Genomic DNA, 26,834 nt, shown 5'->3' with positions numbered 1-26,834 from the left:
GAGGCACGGAGGTACTAAGGCACAGAGGTGCTGAGGCACGGAGGTACTGAGGCACGGAGGTGCTGGAAGCACGGAGGTACTGAGGCACGGAGGTGCTGGAAGCACGGAGGTACTGAGGCACGGAGGTGCTGGAAGCACGGAGGTACTGAGGCACGGAGGTGCTGGAAGCACGGAGGTACTGAGGCACGGAGGTGCTGGAAGAACGGAGGTACTGAGGCACGGAGATGCTGAGGCACGGAGGTACTGAGGCACGGAGGTGCTGGAAGCACGGAGGTACTGAGGCACGGAGGTGCTGGAAGCATGGAGGTACTGAGGCACGGAGGTGCTGGAAGCACGGAGGTACTGAGGCACGGAGATGCTGAGGCACGGAGGTACTGAGGCACGGAGGTGCTGGAAGCATGGAGGTACTGAGGCACGGAGGTACTGAGGCACGGAGGTACTGAGGCACGGAGGTGCTGGAAGAACGGAGGTACTGAGGCACGGAGATACTGAGGCACAGAGGTACTGAGGCACGGAGGTACTGAGGCACGGAGGTACTGAGGCACGGAGGTGCTGGAAGCATGGAGGTACTGAGGCACGGAGGTACTGAGGCACGGAGGTACTGGAAGCATGGAGGTACTGAGGCACGGAGGTACTGAGTCCTGGAGATCCCAACTACAACAGTAGTAAAACTGAAACACGACTTCTGTGGTTTTCAGTGGAGAACACGGAATTCAGTACTGTGCCTTTAAGACGAAACATTGCAGCTGTGCCTTTACATTGAGACTCAGGGAAAATGATGAAATCAAATGGCAACACACAAGTAAACCAAACGGTAACAAGGGAACAGAGTTCCCACAGGAACTTAGGTACAAAGGTTACCTTAAGGGAGCTCAGCATAAGACTCACACAAGGCTGTATGTGACATGAGGAACTGGCCCAGATTCCAACTCAGCCTCCTGATTTATACTTCCTGGTCCCTGATGATTGGTGGGCAGGATTAGGTGATGTAGAGAGTCTCAGGCTGGCAGAGGATTGGACAACTCTGGGTCAGGTGAAGTCACTGTCATGTGACTACTCTAGAGGAGGCTGTGAAGTGCAGCGAGGCCTAGCAGGCCGAGAGTACACTGAAGCCTGAACTTCAGATTACTGAATTCAGCCTCACACAGGAGATCACCACAGGTGGAGCTAATTAACTATTACCTCTCAGGCAGAGAACTCAGGAAAACTGACAAGCTGTTTAACTCCGTGAGTGAAAAGACACAGGATCCAGGACAGATGGCAGGGGTAAGTCACCAAATATAAAACCTACAGTCAGGATTGTGACACCCCTGAACAACTGTATGTTAGTGATAGTTATAATTGACAGAAAAAAACCCAGAGACAGTATATTACAAACAGCAGACTGGAAAAAGTGACATACTATGCATATATATAAATTTACAATGAGCACTGAATCAGCTGCTCAAGCCTCAGTGGCTGGTAGTATTTATTGTTGAATAACCTGGCTCTGGGGATGAGTATACAGGGAAACAAGACACGATTCTCCTGAGACTTGCTTCAGCTAAAGCTTGTGGTAAAATGGCCACTGAGCATCTCACTGATGGAGGAGGGTGAGGAGTTGCAGCTCAGAGGTGGGAAGTTGCTGTGGAATTGCGCTCTGAACAGGGGGAGGGGCCTGTGCTGATGTTATCCCCTGGGCAAGCTGGCCTCATTAAGAGTCCCTGCTGCAAGCCGCTGGTGCCCTGGTGGTCTAGTGGGGTTGCGGATGAACCGGACACCCACATCAGCTGGATCTGGTGGTCTCTGCAGCCAAAGGCACAACCAGAGATGCAATCGGGGAATTATCTTACAGTACCTGTCCTTCGTGTGTCCCTATTTAGCCTGGTTCCCCAAATGAGCTTTGTCTGCCAGTAGTGCTCTGGTGGTGCCCACCTATATCCTGGACAACTTGCCAATGTGGCGGAGCCACTGTGTAGTTGTAGGACCAGCAGTACAGGCATCCTCTAGGACTGCCCATCACTGCATGCTCTGAGGAGAGAAAGAATAATAAAATAAAACAAGTCATAAAAATAAAAGCTTTGAGCTGCTCAAGAGCATCCCCCTACCGAAAGGGCATCCGGCTCCTGCCGGCACCCAACTAAAACTGTCTAGCTTGGGGCTAGCGGTGGGGTGTAGGGAAGTGCCTCCTGGGAGCTAAAGCTTTTAACTATTTGGTGCCAGAATCAGCTACAGTTACCTACGCCCCAGCGTAATCCCTGTGATCCCCTATGGACCCTGAAGAAGAATTGGGTTCACCAAATTATTCATAGTTTTGTTTCAACATTAGTTTATATAGAGAATGAATATATATCTTACTCTTAAAAGGGGAAAGTTCTCACAGTATATAAAAATTAATACATTTGGAAAAATGATTATATTTGTTTAAGATGAATTGGCTTCAGACTTATTTGGTTAAAGAATCTTGAGTCAGAAAAATGTTAAATATCTGGAAAAGTAACATAACTACGTCAAATAGACAATGGGGGTCATTCCGAGTCGATCGCTAGCTGCCGTTGTTTGCTGCGTAGCGATGAGTCTAAAAAATGGCACTTCTGTGCATGCGTAAGTACCACAATGCGTATGCGTGATGTACGAGTACAACGTCCTTTGTGGTTTTGCACAGGTTCTAGCGAACCTTTCATTCGCACTGGCGACCGCAAGAAGATTGACAGGAAAGAGGCTTTTCTGGGTGTTAACTGACCGTTTACAGGGGGTGCTTAGAAAAATGCAGGCGTGCCAATGAAAAAGCAGGCGTGGCTGGGCGAAAGCTGGGCGGGTGTGTGACGTCAAAAGCCAGCCCTCCAACGTTAGATTCAACGCACACATAGATTATGTCCAGGGCTGGTCTTGTTTTGCACAAAAAGGTTTTGCAGGCGCTCTGCTGCACTCCCCGTTTGGCGGGGGAACAGCATTTGCAGTGCTGCTAAAAGTAGCTAGCGAGCGATCAACTCGGAATGACCCCCCATGACCTTACAGTATACAGGGTCTCCTAGTTTGCACAGCACTTGTATCCAGCCCAATGTGTGTCTTTTGAATTTGACTTTGTGATCTTTATTACTTTACTAGGTATGTCATTGGCACATTTTATTGAATTTATTTATTTTTTGCTTTGGCACATTATTCATATGCCCTTTCCATAGGATACCCTCATGTGTTATCTCTGTCTTTTCACAATTTATAATTTTGACATTGTACTGTACACTGTTTCATTCTTTGAACTAAATGTTTCTGAACCAATAAAACAAACATAAAAAAAAATACATTTAGTAGTTTCATTTCAAATTATATGAACATTGTTTGTGATAACTGGTCAAGAGATTAAATGAGATATGCAAAAATAATTGGTGTAATTGTGTTTTATAGATTGCTGATATATTTGAGGTCAATTCAATATGGCGCATGGGGGCAAATTGTAATCGCAATGGCATTGAAATAAACTCCATCATCATTGTAGCACGACCTTGCCGAGGTTACTAATTTTTGGGTTGGGCTCATCCTCTGGATGTATAGTAAAACTGTGGATGACAACTTATCTTCGAGAATTAGGGGATAAGAAAAAAAAAGTTTTTACCTCACCTTCACAAGTTCTGATAACAAGTAGGAACTGTCTGCAACTGCCCGGCCACATTGTAAAGTAACATTGATGCTCATATCTACTGTATCTAGTGAAATAATGTGCTTACTGTAATTTGAAGTTAATTAGAGCCGGCTCTATGCATAGGCAAACTAGGCAAATACCTAGGGCATTTTGAATGTCTAGGATCACAAGCAGCTTCTGCTGATTAAAATTATATTCGGCATGCCTATATTCTGTTTGTGACTGCGGCTGTATCTGCATATGAAATGCTATGTTACAGTGTATTACTGGAAATCACTGTAACATAGCATTTCTTAATCAGATACAGCCACATTCACATACAGAATATAGACATGCCCCATATAATTTTAACCAACAGAAGCTGATTGTGCATCCTAGCCATGTAGCAATGCAAATAAGATGCATTTTCAGCAAAAAAGGCACCCGACGTTAGCAAAGCTGCCAGCTGATTCACGCCAGACATCTCCTGCTGCATGGCGTATTGAGGCATGATGTGTGAGGACACATCTGTATCCAAGTAGAGGCATTGGTGTCAGTGTTCGCGGCTGTGTGAGTGATGTGTGCAGGTGGGTTGGTTGTGCATTAGTGTTTGGCATATGTATAAGGGGCATTATATATGTCATGTCATCTGTATAAATGCATTAATGATGTGCGGTATATGTGTAGGGGGCATTACTGTGTGGTATTATGTTTATTAGGGCATTAATAATGTATGGCATTATGTGTATAAGGTCTTCTACTGTGTATACATTATGTATAGAAAGGGCACTACTGTGTAGTCTAATGTGAATAAAGAGCAATATGGTGTGGTGTGATGTGAATAAGGAGCAATTCAATGTGATGTAATATGAATAAGGGGTACTACTTTGGGGAGTAATGTATATAAGGTAAAGTGGTACTACTGTGTGATGTAATGGGAATAAGGGACACTCGCATTATATAATGTGAATAAGGTTGAACTACTGTGTGGTGTAATTTGAATTGGTGGTCATGCCTCTTCCCAGCAGGAACACGCACTTTTTTGGGCTGTGCACCGAATGAGTGCACTCTTCCTATTTAAGATATAGGGGATATCAGCACCAAAATGAGGACTTCTATGGGTGAGGGGTGATGGTGCTGGGAAAGGGAAAGGGTCAGAGGTGGAACTAGCGGTGGTACTAGGGGGCAGCAGCCAAAATCTTCCCTAGAGCATCATATTGGTTAGGGCCGGCTCTGAAGTTAATTCTTGATTATCAGTATAAGGGAAGATTTGCACCAACTGGCTTCCAAAAATGTATAGACAATGCATTAGGAAAAGGGGTCTACATATTCCATACATTGGTGAGTGGGTATTATGTACCCTACAAAACCCATAGTTGTAGCTGAAACCATGGGATCACCCACATTTCAAAACAATGGAGTCAACTCTTTCAAGTTTAAGGGCCCTGTAATAGATATTGCCTGGTAGTCACCTGTCATCAGCTGACAATATTATGCTGCACTCTGGAAAATAAATATTTTCCTTATATATAAGTGGGAGTGAATTAAATGCCCAATCAGGATGTAGCTATGTAACTGGTGGTCAGGAGACCTCTGGTCACAATACTGATGCCTACATCCTGACCCCTCAACAACCCAACAGTCAGCATGATGACTAACAGGGACTATTCCCACTTGTGGGAGTCTACAACACCCATAGATTAAGTCCACATGGGGCTTACATTGTGCTCTCCATCCCCTCCGGCATTCTAATCCCCGGGATCCCAGCACTGGTATGGTGACTGGCGGGATCCAAAGTGCCGGTTATCCATACCCAACCCACCACAACATATATCTCATATCTAAGTAATGGCTAGCCAGATGTATAGTTACATTAGGAAACATCTGTAACTAGGAACAACATACAACTATAAAATAAAAGACTACATATGACACTAGATGAGGGTAAGGCTACTGTCCATAATTCTCTGGGCGATAACTCAGTTGAGCAATTGATGAGCCTGTACACAAGGTACAGTAAGGGCAAGCATACAATTTCAGAATTATAAATGGTTGGTGACAAAACATTAATAGCATTGACAGTATGGATAGTGCTAAGGGAGGAAAAAGGGGAACAGGGTCCTGCATATGAAAGCTCACACACTAAGCAGAGGCAGATTTAGACCTCATGGGGCCCTAAGCAAGACACCAATTTGGAGCCCCCTTCATCAAACAATATATAGCCCCCCTGCTGATTTTAGCAAGCAGGCCCCCAGTCAGTGTATGCCTTCTATATTGATCGTAGTAGGCAGGTCACCAGTCAGTGCCCCCTTTACCATAAACTATAACAAATTGGAAATTGAACACGAACGTTCTTAATAAGCTCCCTGCACATGTATGAGGTAGTGCTAATAGAAGGTGTCACTCATGATTCCTCCTTCTCCTTCACCCCCCATGCTAAGTCTCTGGCTAAATCCTGTTGGCTCCAACTAGGAACATTGCATGTATCAGGCCATTCCTCTTGCAGGGTGTGGCTAAACTTATTATCAACTCACTGGTCATCTCACAGCTCAGCTATTGCTACATTTTCCTCACTGGCCTCCCATGCTCCCATCTCAATCCACTCCAATCTGTTCTCAACTCTCCAGCTCGACTTATCTTCCTCTCAATGCTCTACATCTGCCACTCCTCTTCGACAAAACCTGCACTGGTTCCCATTTTTCTGCAGAATCCACTTCAAACTCCTCACCCTCATGTACAATGCCCTCTCTAACTCCACTGCTATCTACATCTCCAACCTCATCTCCCTACATACTCCCGCCCACCCACTCCGTTTTTTGTTTTTTTTAGCAGGAGCTGGAAGACGAGTGAAAAGGAGGAGCAGTGAGCTGGAACAACTGCAACTGCTAAGTGGAGTATAGGTGCTGCAGGAGAGAGTACTACGGCAGCATAAAAGTGAAGGACCAAGAACCGCACAAAGATAGATAAGTATAAGCTAGCTTAATTATTGTATAAGTGAGATTGCTTGTCTTCTATTTTTTATTTTTGCCGCTTTTTCTTTGAGTGTAACAGGGAGTTAGACCTTGCAAACAATATGGGAGGGGCTGTGATTGAGGACCTCACTCAGTGCATGTCGTGCAAGATGTATGCACACCTGGAGCTACCGGACCAGTGTGAATACATCTGCACGAGGTGTGTGCGAACGGTTGCCCTGGAAGCCCAGGTAACTGATCTAGAGCAAACCGTTACGCGACTGAGGGAGATTCACAATCTCGAGCGTAGTTTAGACAGAACGGTGGAGGAGTTGCGGGAGGGGTCACTGGTAGAAGAGGATGATGATCAGGTTGCCAGTTGGGTCACAGTTAGAAGGAAGAAAAAGAGGGGGAGGCACGACATCTCCAAACTATCAAACCCGAACAAATTTGCCCGATTGGACGAGGAATCGGAGGATGATAGTGAAGAAATGACGGTGCCGGAGGAGACTGCTCCCTATAGCATCCAGAGGTGCGGTCCCTCTGGCGCGGTTGGGATAAAAGATAGAGAGGTACCTAGTCAGATGGTGGTGGTAGGGGATTCTATCATCAGGAAGGCAGATAGGGCGATCTGCTACCGGGACCGTGATCGCCGTACAGTCTGTTGTCTCCCGGGTGCTCGGGTATGGCACATCGCGGACCGGGTAGATAGATTGTTGGGAGGGGCTGGCAAAGACCCGGCGGTCTTGGTGCACGTTGGCACCAATGACAAAGTTAGCGGAAGGTGGGATGTCCTTAAGAAAGACTATAGGGACTTAGGAAAGAAACTGAAGGCAAGGACATCTAAGGTAATATTCTCGGAATTATTACCCGTGCCACGCGCTAGTCCAGGGAGGCAGAGGGAGATTAGGGAGGTAAATGTGTGGCTTAGGGATTTGTGCAGGAAAGAGGGGTTTGTGTTCCTGGAACACTGGGCGGACTTCTCAGTCAGGCGCCATCTCTTTTGTCGTGACGGATTGCACCTGACTGAGGAGGGGGCAGCGGTGCTGGGGGGAAGGATGGTTAGAAGGTTGGAGGAGATTTTAAACTAGGAGCCTGGGGGGAGGGTTTAGCTAGAAAATACGGGTCATGCAGTGAGAATAGTGGGGATGGTGGTAGTAAATGAAATGGGGGAGAAGTTGGGGGGAGGGTAAGAGCAGGAGGTAAGGTTACTAACATGGGTACTAAAAGGGATTTTACCAAAGCACTAACCAATGACGATTACAGGTCATCCTTGCCACATAAGTGAAAGATGTCCCTAACGCAATGGGAATATACTTATCTTAGTTGTATGTATGTAAATGCCAGAAGCATTACTGGTAAAAAGGGTGAACTAGAAATACTTGCAGCAAGCAAACAGTATGATATTATAGGCATTACTGAAACTTGGTGGGATGAATCTAATGATTGGACAGTCAATCTAGAGGGCTATACACTGTTTAGGAGAGACAGACTAAATAAAAAGGGTGGAGGGGTGTGTCTGTACGTAAAGCCGTTTTTAAAACCTAATATATGGGAAGATATTCAGGAGGGGACTGTAGACACTGTTGAGACATTATGGGTAGGAATTGCATGCGGGGAAAAAGGAATAAAAAAGTTAGTATTGGGTGTATGCTATAGGCCGCCTGGTATCAACGCATCTGATGATGAATTGTTACTAAAGCAAATTGAAAGAGCAGCAGGAGTAGGAGACATAGTAGTGATGGGAGATTTTAACTATCCAGAGATAAACTGGAAAAACGATTCATGTGATACTGCTAGGGGCAATATGTTTTTAAACACACTAAATGATAACTACTTAGTCCAACTAATTGAGGAACCAACTAGGTACAATGCAATCTTAGACCTGGTATTAACAAACAATCAGGATTTGGTATCGGGTATTATAGTAGGGGAACACATAGGAAACAGCGACCACAATATGGTCACATTCAATATCAGTTTCTACAAACAGCCCTATACTGGCTTAACAAGGACTTTAAACTTTAGCAAAGCAAATTTTTAAAAGATGAGGGTATTTTTCAGGGATATTGAATGGGAAGGTTTGTTTTTAGGAAAAAATACTACGGAGAAATGGGAGGTACTAAAATTCCTGCTAGCTAAAAATACACTCAAATATATTCCTATGAGTAGCAAAAAAGGGAATAAAAATCATAAACCGATGTGGCTTAACAAAAAGATTAAGGAACTTATGGGCAAGAAAAGGCGAGCATTTAAAAAATACAAATCTGACGGGGAAGCAGAGTCATTTCAGCACTATAAGGAATGTAACAAAAATTGCAAAAAGGAAATAAGAGCGGCTAAAGTAGAAACTGAAAAACTAGTAGCAAAGGAAAGCAAAGCGAATACCAAAAAATTCTTTAAATACATTGATAGCAAGAGATTAAAAAAGGAGAGTATAGGCCCTTTAAAAGACAAGTTGGGAGTCTTAAGCAAAAATGATAATGACATAGCGGACACACTAAATGAGTTTTTTTCAACAGTATTCACTAGAGAGGACCCAATTCAGGGACTGACGCACAATCTCAATAATGAGAATATCACACTGATAGGTACTTATTTAAGCGAGGAAGTAGTCTGTGACCGATTAAAACATTTAAAGATTAATAAATCACCAGGGCCCGATGGTATTCATCCAAGGGTTCTAATGGAGCTTCACTCTGAACTGGCAAAACTGCTATCTTTGATCTTTGAGGATTCAGTTATATCAGGTATGGTTCCCAAAGACTGGCGTATAGCGGAAGTAGTGCCTATATTCAAAAAGGGAAGTAAAGCTGAACCAGGTAATTATAGACCAGTTAGTCTTACATCTGTAGTGGGGAAAGTATTGGAAGGTATTCTAAGAGATAGTATTCAGAAGTTCCTTGAAAGCAATAAGGTCATAAAAAGGAATCAACATGGGTTTATGAAGGACAGATCCTGTCAAACCAACTTACTTGGCTTTTATGAAACAGTAAGCGCAAACCTAGATCAGGGTAAAGACGTGGATGTAATCTTTTTAGACTTTGCCAAAGCGTTCGATACTGTACCACACATAAGACTTAACTACAAGCTACAAGAATCAGGGCTATGTAGCACAATATGCACTTGGGTCAAAAACTGGTTAGATAATAGGAAGCAGCACAAAGTACCCAAAGTAGGACTGCAGCAAAGAAGGCTAATAAGATATTAGCATGCATAAAACGGGGTATTGATGCTAGGGACGAGAGTATTATACTCCCATTGTATAAATCACTAGTGAGACCACACCTTGAATACTGTGTACAATTCTGGGCACCGTACTACAAAAAGGATATCCTGGAGCTTGAAAAGGTACAGAGGAGGGCGACCAAACTAATTAAAGGCATGGAGACGATGGAAAACAAGGAAAGGCTTGAAAGACTAGGCATGTTTACATTGGAAAAGCGGAGACTAAGAGGGGATATGATCAACATCTACAAATATATAAGGGGACAATACACAGAGCTTGCGCGGGACCTGTTTATGGTTAGATCAACACAGAGGACTCGTGGACACTCGCTCAGGTTATAGGAGAGGAGATTCTGCACAATACGGCGTAAAGGCTTTTTCACGGTAAGGACAATACGTGTTTGGAATTCCCTGCCCGAGGGAGTTGTAATGGCGGAATCTGTCAACACCTTTAAGAATGGGTTAGATAAATTCCTAATGGATAAGGATATCCAGGGGTATGGTGCATAGTCATGCATTATAGTTACTATAAATAGGGATAAAATGTAACGGCTGACAGCAGCATCAGTCAGAAATTTTAGTCAAATCATCATGCATAGGAGACCACAAATAGGTTGAACTCGATGGACAATTGTCTTTTTTCAACCTCAGATACTATGTTACTATGTTACTATGTTAGGGTGTGACTAAACTTATTATCAACTCACTGGTCATCTCACGGCTCAGCTATTGCTACATTTTCCTCACTGGCCTCCCATGCTCCCATCTCAATCCACTCCAATCTGTTCTCAACTCTCCAGCTCGACTTATCTTCCTCTCAATGCTCTACATCTGCCACTCCTCTTCGACAAAACCTGCACTGGCTCCCATTCTTCTGCAGAATCCACTTCAAACTCCTCACCCTCATGTACAATGCCCTCTCTAACTCCACTGCTACCTACATCTCCAACATCATCTCCCTACATACTCCCGCCCACCCACTCCGTTCGACCATTGACCGTCGCCTCTCCTCTACCCTGGTCACTGCATCCCATGTGCGAATCCAAGATTATACCCGTGCTGCCCTTTTTCACTGTAATGAGCTACATTGCTCTATTAGACTCTCTCCAACCTTGCAAAGCTTCAAATGGGCACAAAAAAACAACCAGTTCATCAAAGTGTACCCTTCCGCATAACAGGCCACTCTCCTAACCCACTACCTCATGCCTTGGCCATCTATGCCTCAATTACTTCCTACCATCAGGCCACCTTTGCTTGCTCGCACCTCATGTCACCTGTCTGTCTCCACCTAAAGCCTACAGTGTGAGCTCGTTGGGGCAGGGCCCTCTTCCCTCATGTTCTCACAACCCTCTTCTATCACACTTCAATTAGCCTATGTTGCAAATGCCTGCATCTCCTCTAGCTCATTACTGTTCATCTCTTCTACTGGCTGCCTGTCCCCAGTACTATGACGACTACTCCTTTGCTTTCTTTCTTTTGGCTTTAGTGAGTACTGAGAATTGCGTCGCTAATTGTGCTCTGTTTTAGTTTTTTTGTTACTGTAATGTTGCAGTAAGTTCTGTGTACCCTGTATTGTTCTAATGTATGCTGTAAGTACGTCACTGCAAAACACTTGTGGCGCCTTATAAATAAAATGTAATAATAATAATAATAGTAAAAGGCTGGTATTACTGCACATCACTGGGCAGGCATTACACCCATTCTTAGTGTGCATGCTCAGAATACCTGGCTAGCTCCAGTGGTAGTCACCTTTGTAAAGAAAAAAATAATGTGAGTCTGTCTCACAAATAGGGGCACATAAACAATTAGTTAACAGACCATATGCCGGGCATAAAATATCCAAAATATATTCAGTTTCATTAATTAGATATATAAATATCACATTAAAACAAAAAATTTAGATAAAGATCAAATTTATGCGACTATCCCTGCAGGTAATAATCACAATTAATCCCCCTTTTTGACTCCCTGCAAATATTCCAAGATAAACTAATTAATCCCCAACTATATATGAAGACACTACCCTTGCACACATTGAATAGTCACAATTACTGATGGTCTTTAATTAAGCAAGAGATTAATCTACTATTTCCTGTTCCGTACTCATCTGCTTTGAATACATGAGGCCTTCTCTAGCCTGATTGCAAAGGACTGTCATTAAACATCAGGCTGTATTGAGGAGACCCAAAGGTGCTTGGTACTACCTCCTCATACAGGACTCAGTGGAGGCAAATAGTTTTATAAATGACAAGTCCTTCTACAAGGAATTGCCAGGGCTCAACCAGATATAATAAGGAAACAGTAGATATTATATCCAAGTGGGCAAAAACACCTCTGATGTCACAACCATGTGACCCGCATGACCTGGGTCCTCATGAACGTGAGGATTGAGCACACCAGGTGCACAGTTAGAGTTAGGCTACAGGGGGTGGAATGGTTTTGATTAGGCTGTGTGGGAATTGCATAGGCTGCGTTGATGGGACAGTTAGGGTTCGGTGGTTGCGAGGGGCAGGTGGTTACAGTAAGGCTGCAGGAGGGGATTGTTAGGGTAAGGGGAGGGGGAGAGGAAAAGGTTCTTTAGTTCACTTGAATTTAGATTCAACAGAAAGGAAACACCAAGATGTTTATTGCTGCTTTGGTGCGCAGAACTGAATAGGAGACAATGAAGCAAAGCAAAAAGGGTGTTCACGCATCCATCTGTGGCTACTCACTTTCCTGGCATTAAGATGGTGCAGACAGCAGTCCCCATGTCTGGCTTCCCTAGATTTATGTCCCGGCTGGCTAGTGACCTTAATAGAAAAACCGTCATAGATAATCCAAGTGCAGTACTTCATAAAGAGCACAGTACCTAATGGGATTTGTAGTTTATCTTTTACCGATAAGAGTCTGAGCAGTCTAAGTTAAACTACAAATCCCAAGCCACACCTCTTTCTTCTCTGGCTGGCCAGGAGCCTCCTGTATGCTGGAGTGTATGTGACCGGTGTGACTAATTCCCAGCTGGCACCCACAGCTCTTCCTTGCCTCTGCTCTGCCCAGAGCTGCACTGCTGCCTTTGGGATCAGTAGGTGGGCAGGGTTGTGGCTCTGTGTTACTGGGGCTCACTAGTATCTTCTGGGCACTAAGAAGCTGCTTTTGTTGCCTAGTAAGGTGTGAACATTTGGCAAGTAAACTGAAGAAGAATATCAGTCCAATGACAGAGAAGTATTTTAAATGGATATAAGAAGGAGGGCTGGTTGGCTTTAATGAAAAGGTGTGTTTTGAATACACATTTCAAGCTTGTGACACTAGTAGAATATCTGACTTTATGAGTGAGAAGTCTTATTGGTGTGTTTGAGAGGATGTAACTAAGTTAGGGTTTAGGCAGTGATCAATGGAAAAAGAGGGATGGAGGTGGTGTGGACAGAAAAGGGGTTGACAATATATGAGATGGTGACAAAGACTCAGTAAGCTTTCTAGATGCCTAGGATTTGTTCACAAGGTTTGAGTTGGGAATTAGGAAGTGGAAGAAAGCAGTGTGTTAACACTGTTTTGCTGGCCAAATATCCAGTAAAAGAGCTCCAGCTACAATTATTTGTGCACCCTCACTGTGAAAATAAAAATGAAAGTAAATTAAACATTCAATGCAAGTGAAATAAAAGTTGCATTTATGGGAGCACCAAAAAAGTGAATCTAACCTGGTCTAACATTAGGCAGCAACCATAATAAAGTATTTTATAAAATGTGTGGAAATATTGATCTTTCTAAAAATGTTCATAATTTTCTGAATCCTGTATTGTTGTTATTATTATTATTATTATTATTATTATTATTATTATTATTATTATTATCTTTTATTTTACACAATTACGTTTTGTAGTGCTGGACATACAGTAGGCAATAGGGCATAAAGCAAAAAAATTACATACTGTAAGGACATTAGGCAGAGATAAAATTACAAATTTGCAAGTACATATTTTCCTAATTACCAACCTGCAAGTTCCATAATTACATAGGGGAGTCAATAGGAGGTAGGTCATTAATTGTAAGATTTTCCATTCTAGAGGAGATGTGTGTGGACACAAAGGTGATCAGATTATGGGAATGCTTAATATATACGGTATATTTAGGAGTAAGGGTGTTAGACTTGAAGAAATTAAGGTCATGCTTACTGGCCAGAGGCTGGGTAGAAGTGTAACTGAGTAATGGCAAAAGTTTCAGAGGGTGGCAGATCATAAGGGTGGAAGAGGGAAGAAATAATCAGTGAGGAGTCTTACCACCTGGCTGGTTCCATCCAGCTGATACAGCAGCATACTCAAGTTACAGATTCACCTGCTACAACTACTGGCATGTTCCTCGGCTATCTCCACTACTACAACCAAGCCTGGTAAGGTGATTCCATCAAAGGACTTTTACATATGTTCTATACCTACCAGTGCTCTGAGATACCTCCTATGGTTATGTGATCCAGGAACTGTGTGATTTGCCACTGTCTTTGATTTACTTTGAATGCTGCTTGTCATTTCACGGAGTCTGTTAAATAAACTTTTATTTTGAATTTTAAACTGGTTGTCATGGTCACACCTTCGGGTAATCAATCTGCACTTACATGTCCAGGGGTCTGATTTAACCTCCCAGGTTTAACTTCATCTCAGCACCTACAACTGAGGCTTCCTCCCGTTAGCCTAAACCCTCAGTTGTGACAGTAAGCACTGACCATATGAATCCAGCCGGAGACCAGGATCAAGGGGCTAGACCTATGCAAGAACTGGCAGACAGACTCGAACATCAGGAGGCTGCACAAGGTCACACCATCTGCTGTCTCCAGGATCTCTCTACTCAGCTGGATGGAATTCAGACGACCCTCCGTGGACTTGGCACATCTGGTGTGTCCACCACAGTGACTCCAGCTGTAACCCCACCCACCTTACCCATTTCCATACCACGTCTTCATCTTCCAACACCAGCAAAATTTGACGGATCTCCAAAGTTCTGCAGGGGATTTCTCAACCAATGCGAAATCCATTTTGAGCTTCAACCTGGCAACTTCCCTAGTGACCATACCAAAGTTGCTTATATTATTTCTCTTTTCAGTGGCTCAGCCCTTGATTGGACATCACCGTTATGGGAGAAATCTGATCCCCTGCTGTCCTCCTATACTGACTTTGTAGCATCATTCAGGCGCATCTTCGACGAGCCAGGCTGGGTATCCTCTGCTTCATCTGAGATTCTCCGTCTACGCCAGGGAACACGTACTGTGGGACAGTATCTTATACAGCTCAAAATCCTGGTATCTGAACTGGCCTGGATCGACGAGGCCCTGTATGCTGCATTCTGGCATGGCTTGTCAGAACGCATTAAAGATGAGTTAGCTACCAGAGACTTGCCTTCTAAGTTGGATGAGCTAATTTCACTATGCACGTAGGTTGATCTACGGTTCAGAGAGAGAGCAACCGAGCGAGGAAGATCATCCGTTCATAAATCTTTTGCTCCTCCTCCTCGTCAACCATCTCCATCTAAGGATGAGTCTATACAAATTGGTCGTTCCCGTCTATCTCCCGCTGAGCGCCGAAGATGCCTCTCCGAGTCTCTATGTCTCTACTGTGCAGCTCCGTCGCACACTATCAACACCTGTCCCAAACATTCGGGAAAACTCCAGACCCTATCTCGCCAAGGAGAGGGCCGGCTAGGAGTAATGATCTCCTCTCCATCTCCTCATGATTGTAACCTCCCAGTGTCGCTCCAAATTGCTCAACGTTACAGGAACGTCATTGACCTCCTTGATTCCGGAGCAGCTGGGAATTTCATAACCGAAGCTTATGCTAAACGGTGGTCCCTACCCACCGAGAGACTGTCCTCATCCATCTCTTTGACTGCCGTGGATGGCAGCAAGATTTTTGACACAGTCATTTCCTTAAGGACTCTTCCAGTTCGTCTGAGAGTGGGAGTTCTTCATTCTGATTATATTTATTTTCTAGTGATCCCAAGAGTCACACATCCAGTGGTTTTAGGCCTTCCATGGCTCCGTCTCCACAACCCTTCGATTGACTGGTCAACTACGCAAATACTGGCATGGGGTCCCTCCTGTACTGAGACTTGTTTAGCCAAAGTTCTTCCTGTTTGTTCTTCCTTCCCCAGGTCATCTGATGTTCCACCTCCTCCATATCAAGACTTCACGGACGTGTTCAGTAAAGCCTCTGCTGATATCCTTCCTCCTCATAGAGAATGGGAAGGGTTCCACCGCGAGGCTGAACTTATCCGTTTTCTCTGCCTTAGACACAGTCCATGGAAGAGTACATCAAAGAGAACCTGGCGAAGGGTTTCATTCGACCATCTTCTTCTCCAGCCGGCGCATGCTTCTTCTTCGTTAAGAAAAAAGACGGTGGTCTGCGTCCGTGCATCGACTACAGAGGTCTGAACGACATTACCTTCAAGAACCGATATCCTTTACCCCTGATTACAGAGCTCTTTGATAGAGTTAGTGGTGCAACCATTTTCACAAAGCTGGACTTGAGGGGTGCCTACAATCTCATCCGAATCCGTGAGGGTGACGAGTGGAAGACCGCCTTTAACACCCGTGACGGACATTATGAGTACCTCTTCATGCCCTTCGGATTGAGCAACGCTCCAGCAGTCTTCCAGCACTTCATGAATGAGATCTTCAGTGACATCTTATACCGCCATGTCGTGGTTTATCTAGATGACATCCTCATCTTTACAAATAATCTAGAAGATCATTGTATCTGGGTAAAGGAGGTTCTTTCCCGTCTCCGTGTCAATCACCTCTATTGTAAATTGGAGAACTGTGTATTTGAAGTTAAAACCATTCCGTTTCTAGGTTACATTGTGTCCGGTTCCGGACTAGAGATGGATCCTGAGAAACACCAAGCAATCCAGAATTGGCCTATACCCTTAACCCTCAAAGGGGTCCATAGGTTCTTAGGGTTCGCCAATTATTATAGAAAGTTTATACGAGACTTTTCCACCATTGTGACGCCTATCACTGCATTAACCAAGAAAGGTGCTAATCCGTCCAAGTGGTCCGAGGAAGCTACGCAGGCCTTTCACCTTCTGAAGCAATGGTTCATCTCTGCACCAGTTCTGAAACAGCCCGACACCGACTCTCCTTTTATCTTAGAGGTAGATGCCTCCTCCGTTGGAGTAGGAGCGGTGTTATCTCAGAGGGCCAAAGATGGACATCTACATCCTTGCAGTTTCTTCTCTCGGAAGTTCTCCCCAGCTGAGCGCAACTATGCCATTGGCGATCAGGAGTTGCTAGCCATCAAGCTCTCTCTGGAGGAGTGGAGATACCTGTTGGAGGGAGCTTCCCACTCAATCACCATACTTACCGACCACAAAAATATTTTATATTTCAAAGGCGCACAATGTCTGAATCCTCGTCAGGCCAGATGGGCACTTTTCTTCTCTAGGTTTGACTTTAAACTCCAGTTCTGTCCGGGTTCTCAGAATTGTCAGGCCGATGCCCTTTCCCGCTCATGGGAGCAAGAAAATGAGTCCGAGTCTGCAGACAAGCATCGTATTATTAATCCGTTGGCATTCTCCACAGTAGGGATGGACTCTACGCCGTCACCAGGGAAAAGTTTTGTTAAGCCAGTTCTAAGGAAGAAGCTCATGCATTGGGCCCATGCTTCCCGTTTTGCTGGACATACAGGCATTCAGAAAGCCCTTGAATTTATCTCTAGGTCCTACTGGTGGCCAACTCTGAAGAAGGACGTTATGGAATTTATTGCCTCCTGCCCAATGTGTGCCCAACACAAAGTCTCCTGCCAGTCACCTGCGGGGCAACTGGTTCCATTATCTGTTCCCCGTCGACCATGGACCCATTTGTCGATGGACTTTGTTTCCAATCTACCTATCTGCAACAAGTTTAATACCATCTGGGTGGTAGTTGACCGGTTCACCAAGATGGCACATTTCATCCCTCTCACCGGTCTTCCGTCAGCTTCCAAGTTGGCTCAAGTGTTTATACATGAGATCTTCTGACTTCACGGTCTTCCTGAAGAGATCATCTCAGATCGTGGAGTACAATTTGTAGCCAAATTTTGGCGAAGTTTGTGTCAAGCCCTCCAAGTCAAGTTAAAGTTTTCCACAGCTTACCATCCTCAGACCAATGGTCAAACCGAGAGGGTGAATCAGGACTTGGAGGCCTTCCTCCGTATATATGTGTCTTCCTCTCAAGATGACTGGGTTCAACTCCTTCCTTGGGCCAAGTTCAGCCATAACAATCAATACCATTCCTCATCTTCTTCGACACCATTCTTCATCAATTATGGATTCCACCCTAAAGTCCCAGAATTTAAACTGCTTCCCGCAACTTCTGTTCCAGCAGTGGATGTCACCTTGCATCAGTTTTCAAATAACTGGAAGAACATCCGCGCAGCCCTGCTTAAAGCCTCATCTAGGTATAAGAAGTTTGACGATAGGAAGCGTAGAGCGGTTCCTGCTCTCAAGGTGGGTGATCGTGTGTGGTTGTCCATGAAGAATTTGAGGTTGAGAGTTCCCAGCATGAAATTTGCACCTCGCTACATCGGTCCCTTCAAGATTGAACAAGTCATCAATCCTGTTGCCTACAGATTACAGTTACCACCCTTCTTGAATATACCCAGGACATTTCATGTTTCTTTGTTGAAACTGCTGATCCTGAATCGGTTTCATTCCGCACTTCCTCCAGCTCCCAAAGTTCAGACTCAACGGAAAGTCGAGTACGAGGTGGCCAAGATTTTGGACTCATGTTTCCGTTACGGTCAGTTACAGTATCTCATTGACTGGAAGGGCTATGGTCCTGAAGAACGCTCTTGGACCAATGCCTCAGACATCCATGCTCCTGCCTTGGTCCGAAATTTCCACTCAAAGTTTCCTTTAAAGCCTGTCCTGGGGCCACTCCTAAAGGGGGGGGTGCTGTCACATTCTGGGTATCTGGACGCCATTACCTGCCATTTAGGTGTCTTCTGAGACTGGCCCAGCATTCCAAGTCTGGATCTCATCTGTGTCAAAACTCTGCACATCCCTCCTGTCATTCTGAGACACTATCACAGCGGCGCCATGTTTGAATCCAACATGGCGTCTCCTGTCCTCTGCGGCCTCTGCCGCCGTTCCTGTGGTATTGCTGCAGGTTCTCAGTATAGTGTATCATGCCTGCCGCGGCCTCTGCTGCCCTCCAAGTGTCTCAGCATATAACAGTCATCTGGCGTCTCCTGTCCTCCGCGGCCGGCGCCGCCATTATCACTATGTTTGCACATTTCATTTCAAACTAGTTTTCCCTCCAGGTTCCAGCATGGGTGCAGCCATGTTGGATTTGATCACATGCTCCAATTCCTCCAATCCACCGTCTCTGGAATCTGCATCATTGCCTAGCCAATGCCTGCATATAAGCAGGTATAAGTATCCTGTGTCTAGGCCAGATAGATGTCAGTGCTTTGAATGTCACACCTTGTTCCAGTCTCTATTTCCTGTGGTTTGTTTCTCCAGGTTCCAGTTCCTGTCTCCAGCATCCACAAAGAGACCCGCACCTGCTTTCCATCTTGCGGTGCAGCCTGACTCTACAGTCTTCCGTGGCTGTCCAAGTTTCCAGCTATCTACAATCTGTTTCCAGCAGCCAGCTTTCAACAGATTTCAGCTTCTACTAAACACCGGTGCTGATCCAGCGGATCCTATCTTACCAGCAGTATCCACTACCACCGGTAATCATTTATCAGCTATTCAGTTTCTACGCTCCCTAGCATCTCACATCATTCACTCTGTGTTCATCACCTGGCTGGTTCCATCCAGCATCCACTCCGTGACTAGTACCTGGCTGATTCCATTCAGCATCCACTCTGTGTTTCATCACCCGGCTGATTCCACTCAGCATCCACTCCGTGTCTTACCACCTGGCTGGTTCCATCCAGCTGATACAGCAGCATACTCAAGTTACAGATTCACCTGTTACAACTACTGGCATGTTCCTCGGCTATCTCCACTACTACAACCAGGCCTGGTAAGGTGATTCCATCAAAGAACTCTTACATCTGTTCTATACCTACCAGTGCTCTGAGATACCTCCTATGGTTATGTGATCCAAGAACTGTGTTATTTGCCACTGTCTTTGATTTACTTTGAATGCTGCTTGTCATTTCACGGAGTCTGTTAAATAAACTTTTATTTTGAATTTTAAACTGGTTGTCATGGTCACACCTTCGGGTAATCAATCTGCACTTACATGTCCAGGGGTCTGATTAAACCTCCCAGGTTTAACTTCATCTCAGCCCCTACAACTGAGGCTTCCTCCTGTTAGCCTAAACCCTCAGTTGTGACAATATACAGTAATTGTATATAGAGTCAAAGGGGAATAGTTGATGTAGGGGGGGTAGTGGGGAAAGTACCTTGGCCAGAGGTAAGACAATTATTCCATTCTAGATATAATGAGGTAAATTTGATAGGGTCTGAGTTTTTAAAATGTGTGGGACTAGCAATAAACTTGCACATTTTAAAAACTCACACAATGTAACAGGATGCAGTAACATGCAAACGCGCCTGTTTCCTGCAATCCCATAATTCGCACATACCAAATTTGCATCCAGATGTTTACCTGTGGAAAACATACTACATGACCAATGTAACAGGGTGCAAGTTTTAAACTTGCAATACAAAACCCTCAACAAAAAACTTGCCAATAAATAGACCAGTTTTTTATAGGCGAGCTTGACAGAAGCATGCGCAGATCAGTGAGATCTGTGCATGCTCCTGTCTGTAAAGGTCAAGGGATGGTAAAAAAAAATGATGTAGGGTCTGCCCCTCAAAGCATAACAAGTCCCAAGCTCTTTGAGCCAGCCCTGGTTAAAAAAAATATGGGGAAAATATGTATGAGGTCCCCCTGTATTTTAAAAACCAGCACCGATATCTTGGACTGGTCCAGGTATGAAAACTATGAGGAAAAATAGATGTAGGCCCCCCTATCTAGGCACCCTAGGTCTGTGTTGAAACTTGGAGCTATCCCCAGCACCCCTGGGCTGCCTGTTCCGAGTTGATAGCATTTAAGTTTTCACTTTAGAAAATAATTGTGTTTTTTTACAGGAGGACTGCAGGTCCCGGCAAACCTCCATGTATGCTGATATCTGGAGAATAACATGTAGCAGCATGTGGGGTATTGAAGGGTCTGCTGGTACCTATAGTCTCCCTGTAAACATTTGTTTTTAAAAATAGAGTACGTACACACTGTGATAAACACCCTTGCACACTCACACATACAGTACTTACCTACACTCCCTGTAGCCATTCACGTCCTGTTCAGTAGGATCCATTATACCTGTAAAACGTTTTTGTGTAGATCAGGTCCTCGTTGGTCCATGTAGGCATCCACAAACAAACTGAATCATCTGAACCAATGGACTAAGGAGCCCTATGTTTTAACATATAAAGATGGAGCCTCCATTATTCAGGCTCCATCTGTGACTAGGCGCACCCATCTGGGCACACCTAGTCACTGTGGGCGTCTCCATCTGGACGGTTGCACATGCCCGGATGGAGACGCTCCCCATTCACGTGAATGGAGAGCGTCTCCATCTGGGCGGGTGTGCAAGCCCAGACAGAGTCGCTGACAATGGGAAGCGGCTTGTGCACTCCCGGTGGGACTAGGCGGGTGGATCGCCTTGTCACACTGGGAGTGCACACCTGAGCCTTGGCTGGGTGAAATGAAGGAGGCTCCACCAGTAGGTCTCATCTCAGAAATGACGGTCTCCACGTGACTTCTGACAATAGGAGATCTAGCAGCCAATCAGCAGCCAAAACCATAGCAACAGACCACTGATTGGATGTGTGTGGCTAGGCTGTAAATATCCGCTTCCCCCAATGAAGTCTATGGAGCAACTTTGCTACATAGACTTTAATGGTGAGAACCACTACATTGTACCCTACGACGAGAGCCACAATGTTGAACTCTAGTAACTTAGACTTTCAGCCCAAGCCTTGGGTGCCTGGAGTGGGGACCCCTTTATTGGTAGTTTCCCAATCCCCCAGGGAACCCCCAGCCTTTGCTGACAAGTTTGATTCGGTAATGCTTCAGCCATGGGACCCCATCAAGTTTGTCTCCTGGCTGTGACATTACCTCCCTGGCTAGTGGATCCCGGTGCTGGTTCTTAAAATACGGTGGACCCCTATGTCTTTTTCCCCCCTCATATTTTTAGAACCAGGATTGTTCAAAGAGCCCGGTGCTGGTTCTTAAAATACAGGGTGACCTCACACATTGTTTTCTCTTGGTTTTTTTTTCAGCCAGGACTGGCTCAAAGAGCCCAGGGCTGATTACACTTTGAGGGAACAACACATTCTTTTTTTAGTTAATAACTATTTTAAAGCTTATACAGACAGAAGCATGCATGGATCTTACTGATCTCTGCATGCTTCTGTAAAACTCGCACCTTATAATGAAACTCACATAACAAGGTATATTGAACACTAAATTAATCCTGCACCAGTATCTCAAGAGCTCAATAGATAAATATTTAAATATATTCTGGTTCCTTTTACTTTTTTTTTCATTATTGTGTCTAATATTACAAATCTAATTATACTTTTTAGGTGCTATCTTAACAAGGTGCTAGTTTGCATATAAAAAAATCTTGAACACACTTGCACTTCTAATAGCTTGAACTTTAAAACTCTGGGGCTATAAATTTGTGAGTTGCGGGTCAAACTCGCACATTCAAAATGTGTGAGAAGGTGCGAGTTTGACCTGTGCAAAAAAGTTGTACCCTATTACATTTACCCCAAAAGGTTTAAGGAAGTGCTGTGTCATCCAGTAGAGCATGACTATAAGACAACTGATGACAAAGGAGAGGACTGAAGGGGAGGTCAGTGAAAGAGATTTACATTTGAGTGCCACTGGTAAAGTGGTGGTTTGGAGGGTTGTAGGAGCTGATAAACTCACAAAAGGAGGAGGTGAGGAGTGAGAGCAGAAGTAGATCAAGGACATGACCTTGAGGATACCTGAGAGGAAAGAAGATATGGAAAGGTATAGGTAAGTGTAGACACAGTGAAGGAGGGGTTAGACAGGTAGGAAGTGAAACAGTTTACTGCAATGTCCTAATGGGTGATGGATTGTTTGCAGGAGGAATGAGAAATTAAAGAGATTAAATAGGACAATGACATCAAGGAGGATTGGTGTTAAGAAGTGAGCCTTGGATTTTATGTGTCCCTAAAACTAGACATGAGCGGGTTCGGTTTTACTCGGTTTTACTTGGATTTACTCGGTTCTCAAAAAGGCATCTTATTGGCTCACGGATGTCACATGTTTTAGATAGCCAATAAGAAACATCCGGATAAAACCAAACTGGCGTTAATTCTGGCGTTACACCCAAACACGCTCATCTTTACCTAAAACTGACCTAACTTTTAGACAGACTGCAGTTATTTACTGGCAAAAATCAAATGTCTAAGCCTTTAACAACCCATAACAATCAATAAGCCAGTATTATTAAATGGACTAGTACAATGATAGGCAACAGTAGGCCAAACTCTGAACAATGAAAGCCAAGGAATATTTTTGTATATTTTACTGTATATTCATAATGTAACTGTATTTTACTGTAGGTCAATAAATAACTTCTAAAGTGTTTTTTAGGTAACCAAAAATTACTTGCCACAAGGGTTTCATTAAATGATTAAAATATAACAGTCTCCTCCAAATACTCCAAAGACTAATCAGTACTTTTTTTTCAGTGAAGATCTTGGCTAATGTATATAAAAGGTGCTGAGACAATGTATTATGGCAATGTTGCAGATTGCAGCCCATTGTGCTGCATGTAAATCTGTACAAAACTTTATTTGTAGAGTGCCTTGGATATACAGATGTCTCCACATACACCTTTCCACAATTTAGCCATATGGACAAAATAGCCATGAAATCTAAACTGCAAATTAGCCACAATTTATGATTTTTCTGAATCTATGCTACTTTAATCTGCAACTTTCTAAGATTTTTTTTTTTGCTGTAAAACAAATTGGAAATACAGCCAATCTCTACTCACTTTGTAGCATCTTAGCCATGTGAAGTATTTCATGCCAAATAAAGCAAAAAAGGAAAGGTGAATGAGGTCACATCTGTATACCAGAATTTTGTTTACTGTCATATTTATTATATGCATGATGAGTTTTTCTTATGTTCACTATTCTAACAGAATTACAGAATAACTCTATCTGAAAAATAAGCATCATAGCTCTTGTATTTAAGCATGATCTGTTAGATATACCTTATGTTTTTTGTGTATTTAAAAAATATATGAACACTTTGAAGCCTCTCTATCCTTTTGTGATCAGTCTCAATAGTCAACAGAAATTTTTGGGGGTATGTAAACTTTGTTGATTTTGTCAGTACTCAGATCTTGTGCCATAATAATTTACTCAAACATTATTTTTTTATGTGTCTTTAATGATAGACAAAAGTTAATATTATGTCTTATGTTTACAACGTTGATTTTTTACAAGCTTTCTGTTTCATTTCATGACATTTCAACAACTTTTGTCATTAATCCTTGGACAACATACTGATGTTTTTTCAATCATATTCATGTTACAGAAAATATACTGTAATTATGCTGGCTAGACAATGTATACTGGTGAATTCAAAGTAGAAGCATTTTTTTAATTCATCAATAGACATGAGCGTATGAACTAAAAGTAAGATATTTTTTTAGTTTATAAAATAAAATTATAATCCACCTTTATGTGTCTACTGTCTGCATGTAGGCAGTAGGTTTTTCTTCAATAAGTGCTTTGCCCAATAGTGTGTCTTACATGATAACTTATTCTGTTGGGTTTCTGTACAGCACTGTGGAATATGTGTGTGCTATATAAATAACTGATAATAAATAAATAATAAATATGTACTATTCTGAAAATAAATTTTACAAAAAACAAGTACAGTAAACTTAGCAACTGTACTTATAATGACACAAATGGGTCACTTTAGACTTGCTAAGGATGCTACTGTGTGAAAATTGAAAGCTACATTTTTTTTCTTGCGCTGCAATTTCTTACGCTATAAGTTTATACAACAAAAATTTATTTTTACCAACGAAAATTGTGTTTGTGTTTTTTTTTTCTATTTGCAGAAATCTAGTTGGTTTTCTAAATAAAGCTCTAAATTTCCAGTCAAGATAATGGTGTCTATGGAGGTGACTAAAATGTTGTAATTGAAGTCAATAAGTGTTGGTTATGCGTAGTATAGCTCCTAGTTTTTCACTCAAGTGTAACTGAAAATGTAATTTTTTGGGGACAGGATTCTTTAAAAAAGCTGTTGGGGGCAAGGAAATACACTTGTGGGGCATTACATGGTTTGCAGATGGGTACAGAGGATTTTTTGCAAGCAAAAAAATGATAGAACTCTACTTGTGCTCAGAGCTGATGTATACTTGTAAAAAACTTGTGCTTTTAATAGAAAACTTTTTTTTTTCAACTTGCCCTTCTGTACTTAATTAATTTAAAATATAAATGATAGTCAACCTTGCAGTATTTTAGGGGAACAACTGAAATATGTAAATATATAAAGGGGTTTAGGTATGAATTTGTAATCAAATTTTTACACTGTTCACAATTTACATTTTCAATTGGATTGCAAATCATGCAGCTACAGTATGGGTCTGAATCAATTTTCTTGGTTGGTTTCAAGGACCAGTAAACTGGCATGCATCCAGAAATATGCCTGGAGTACATCTTACTAAATTAATTGTTAACTGTTCCACATTTTTTAGTCAAATACTGTTTTACGTTTTTTTTAGTTAAATTATTATAAAATATGGAGTTAATTTGTTTTTTTATGGTACATTTATTAGTCAACTAGTTAAAAGAAACATTGTTTGACATATCTCTCCCCCCAAAAAACATATAGTCTAAGATTATGCAAACAATGTTATGATATTTTACACTAAGAGGTGATTCTGATAAAATCCCTAACTAGTAGTTTGTCTTCCCTTCTTAATTTCATCTAAAAATGTACAATTGTTATTTTAAAATCATCTAGAACAGCACCAATTACCAGTGTTAAAATGTTTGCTTAATAGTAAAAGAAAGTTATTGTATTTAATTTGGATGCACATAATACAATCAATCATCTTACATACAGAATAATAAATAACTATGTGTCACTATATTTTTTATATCTATAGGTAAACGCTACTCTCGCTACTGAATTCATTCTCATGGGATTTGAGAAGTTACACAAACTACAAGTTTTAATTTTCCTTCTAGTTCTTATGATTTACTGCATGACGATATGCGGGAACCTCATGATCATCACATTGGTGTGTTACAGCAAGAATCTCCAGTCCCCCATGTACTTCTTTCTCACACAGCTGTCCCTTTCTGACATCTTACTGACAACAGACATAGTGCCTAAGATGCTTGAAGTTGTTCTAAATGGGGTGAGTGCTATATCTTTCATAGGGTGTATTACTCAATTTTTTTTCTTCTCATTTTCAGAATGTTTACAGTGTTTTATGCTGACAGTGATGTCTTATGACAGATACTTGGCAATCTGTAACCCTTTGTGCTACGTTTCTATAATGAACCATAATTTATGCCTGAAAATGGTCATTATGTCTTGGTTATTAAGCTTTTCTGTAGCACTGATGAATACAGTATCTGTTAGTTCATTGCAATTTTGTGGGTCTAATATCATTGACCATTTTTTCTGTGATTATTCTCCTCTGTTAAAACTGTCTTGTTCAGATACATATATTGTTGAATTAGATGGTATGATTTCTAGTTATCCTGTAATTGTCTTCCCATTTGTAATCATCATCATATCCTATATTAACATTATTTGGATTATAATAAGGATTCCTTCAGCTTCTGGAAGACAGAAAACCTTCTCTACCTGTAGCTCCCACCTGACCGCGGTGTCCTCTTTTTATACAACACTAATATCTATGTATGTTCTTCCAGCCAGGGAACAATCAATGTCCATGAGTAAAGTTAGATCATTACTTTACACAGTAGTAACACCATTATTGAATCCCATCATATATAGTTTGAGAAATAAAGATATAAAGAATGCTTTCAATAAGGCCATTAATTATTTCACAAAATAG

At 42.7% G+C, this 26,834-nt stretch overlaps 1 protein-coding gene across 1 annotated transcript in view; it reads left to right on the top strand.

The window, feature by feature from the left end:
* Window positions 1-26,834, top strand: part of LOC134934076 (olfactory receptor 10A7-like) — a 33,480-nt gene extending 6,646 nt beyond the window's left edge. The window contains exons 2-3 of the mRNA XM_063929585.1: window positions 9,405-9,541; window positions 25,911-26,834. Of these exons, the coding sequence (XP_063785655.1) occupies window positions 9,405-9,541; window positions 25,911-26,834 (1,061 nt within the window). The remainder of the gene's footprint in view (window positions 1-9,404; window positions 9,542-25,910) is intronic.

The sequence above is a fragment of the Pseudophryne corroboree genome, chromosome 6 (assembly GCF_028390025.1).
Source record: "Pseudophryne corroboree isolate aPseCor3 chromosome 6, aPseCor3.hap2, whole genome shotgun sequence".
NCBI classification, from domain to species: Eukaryota; Metazoa; Chordata; class Amphibia; order Anura; family Myobatrachidae; genus Pseudophryne; species Pseudophryne corroboree.
Note: the sequence above shows the minus strand (reverse complement) of the source record. Positions and strands in the feature narration are given on the sequence as shown.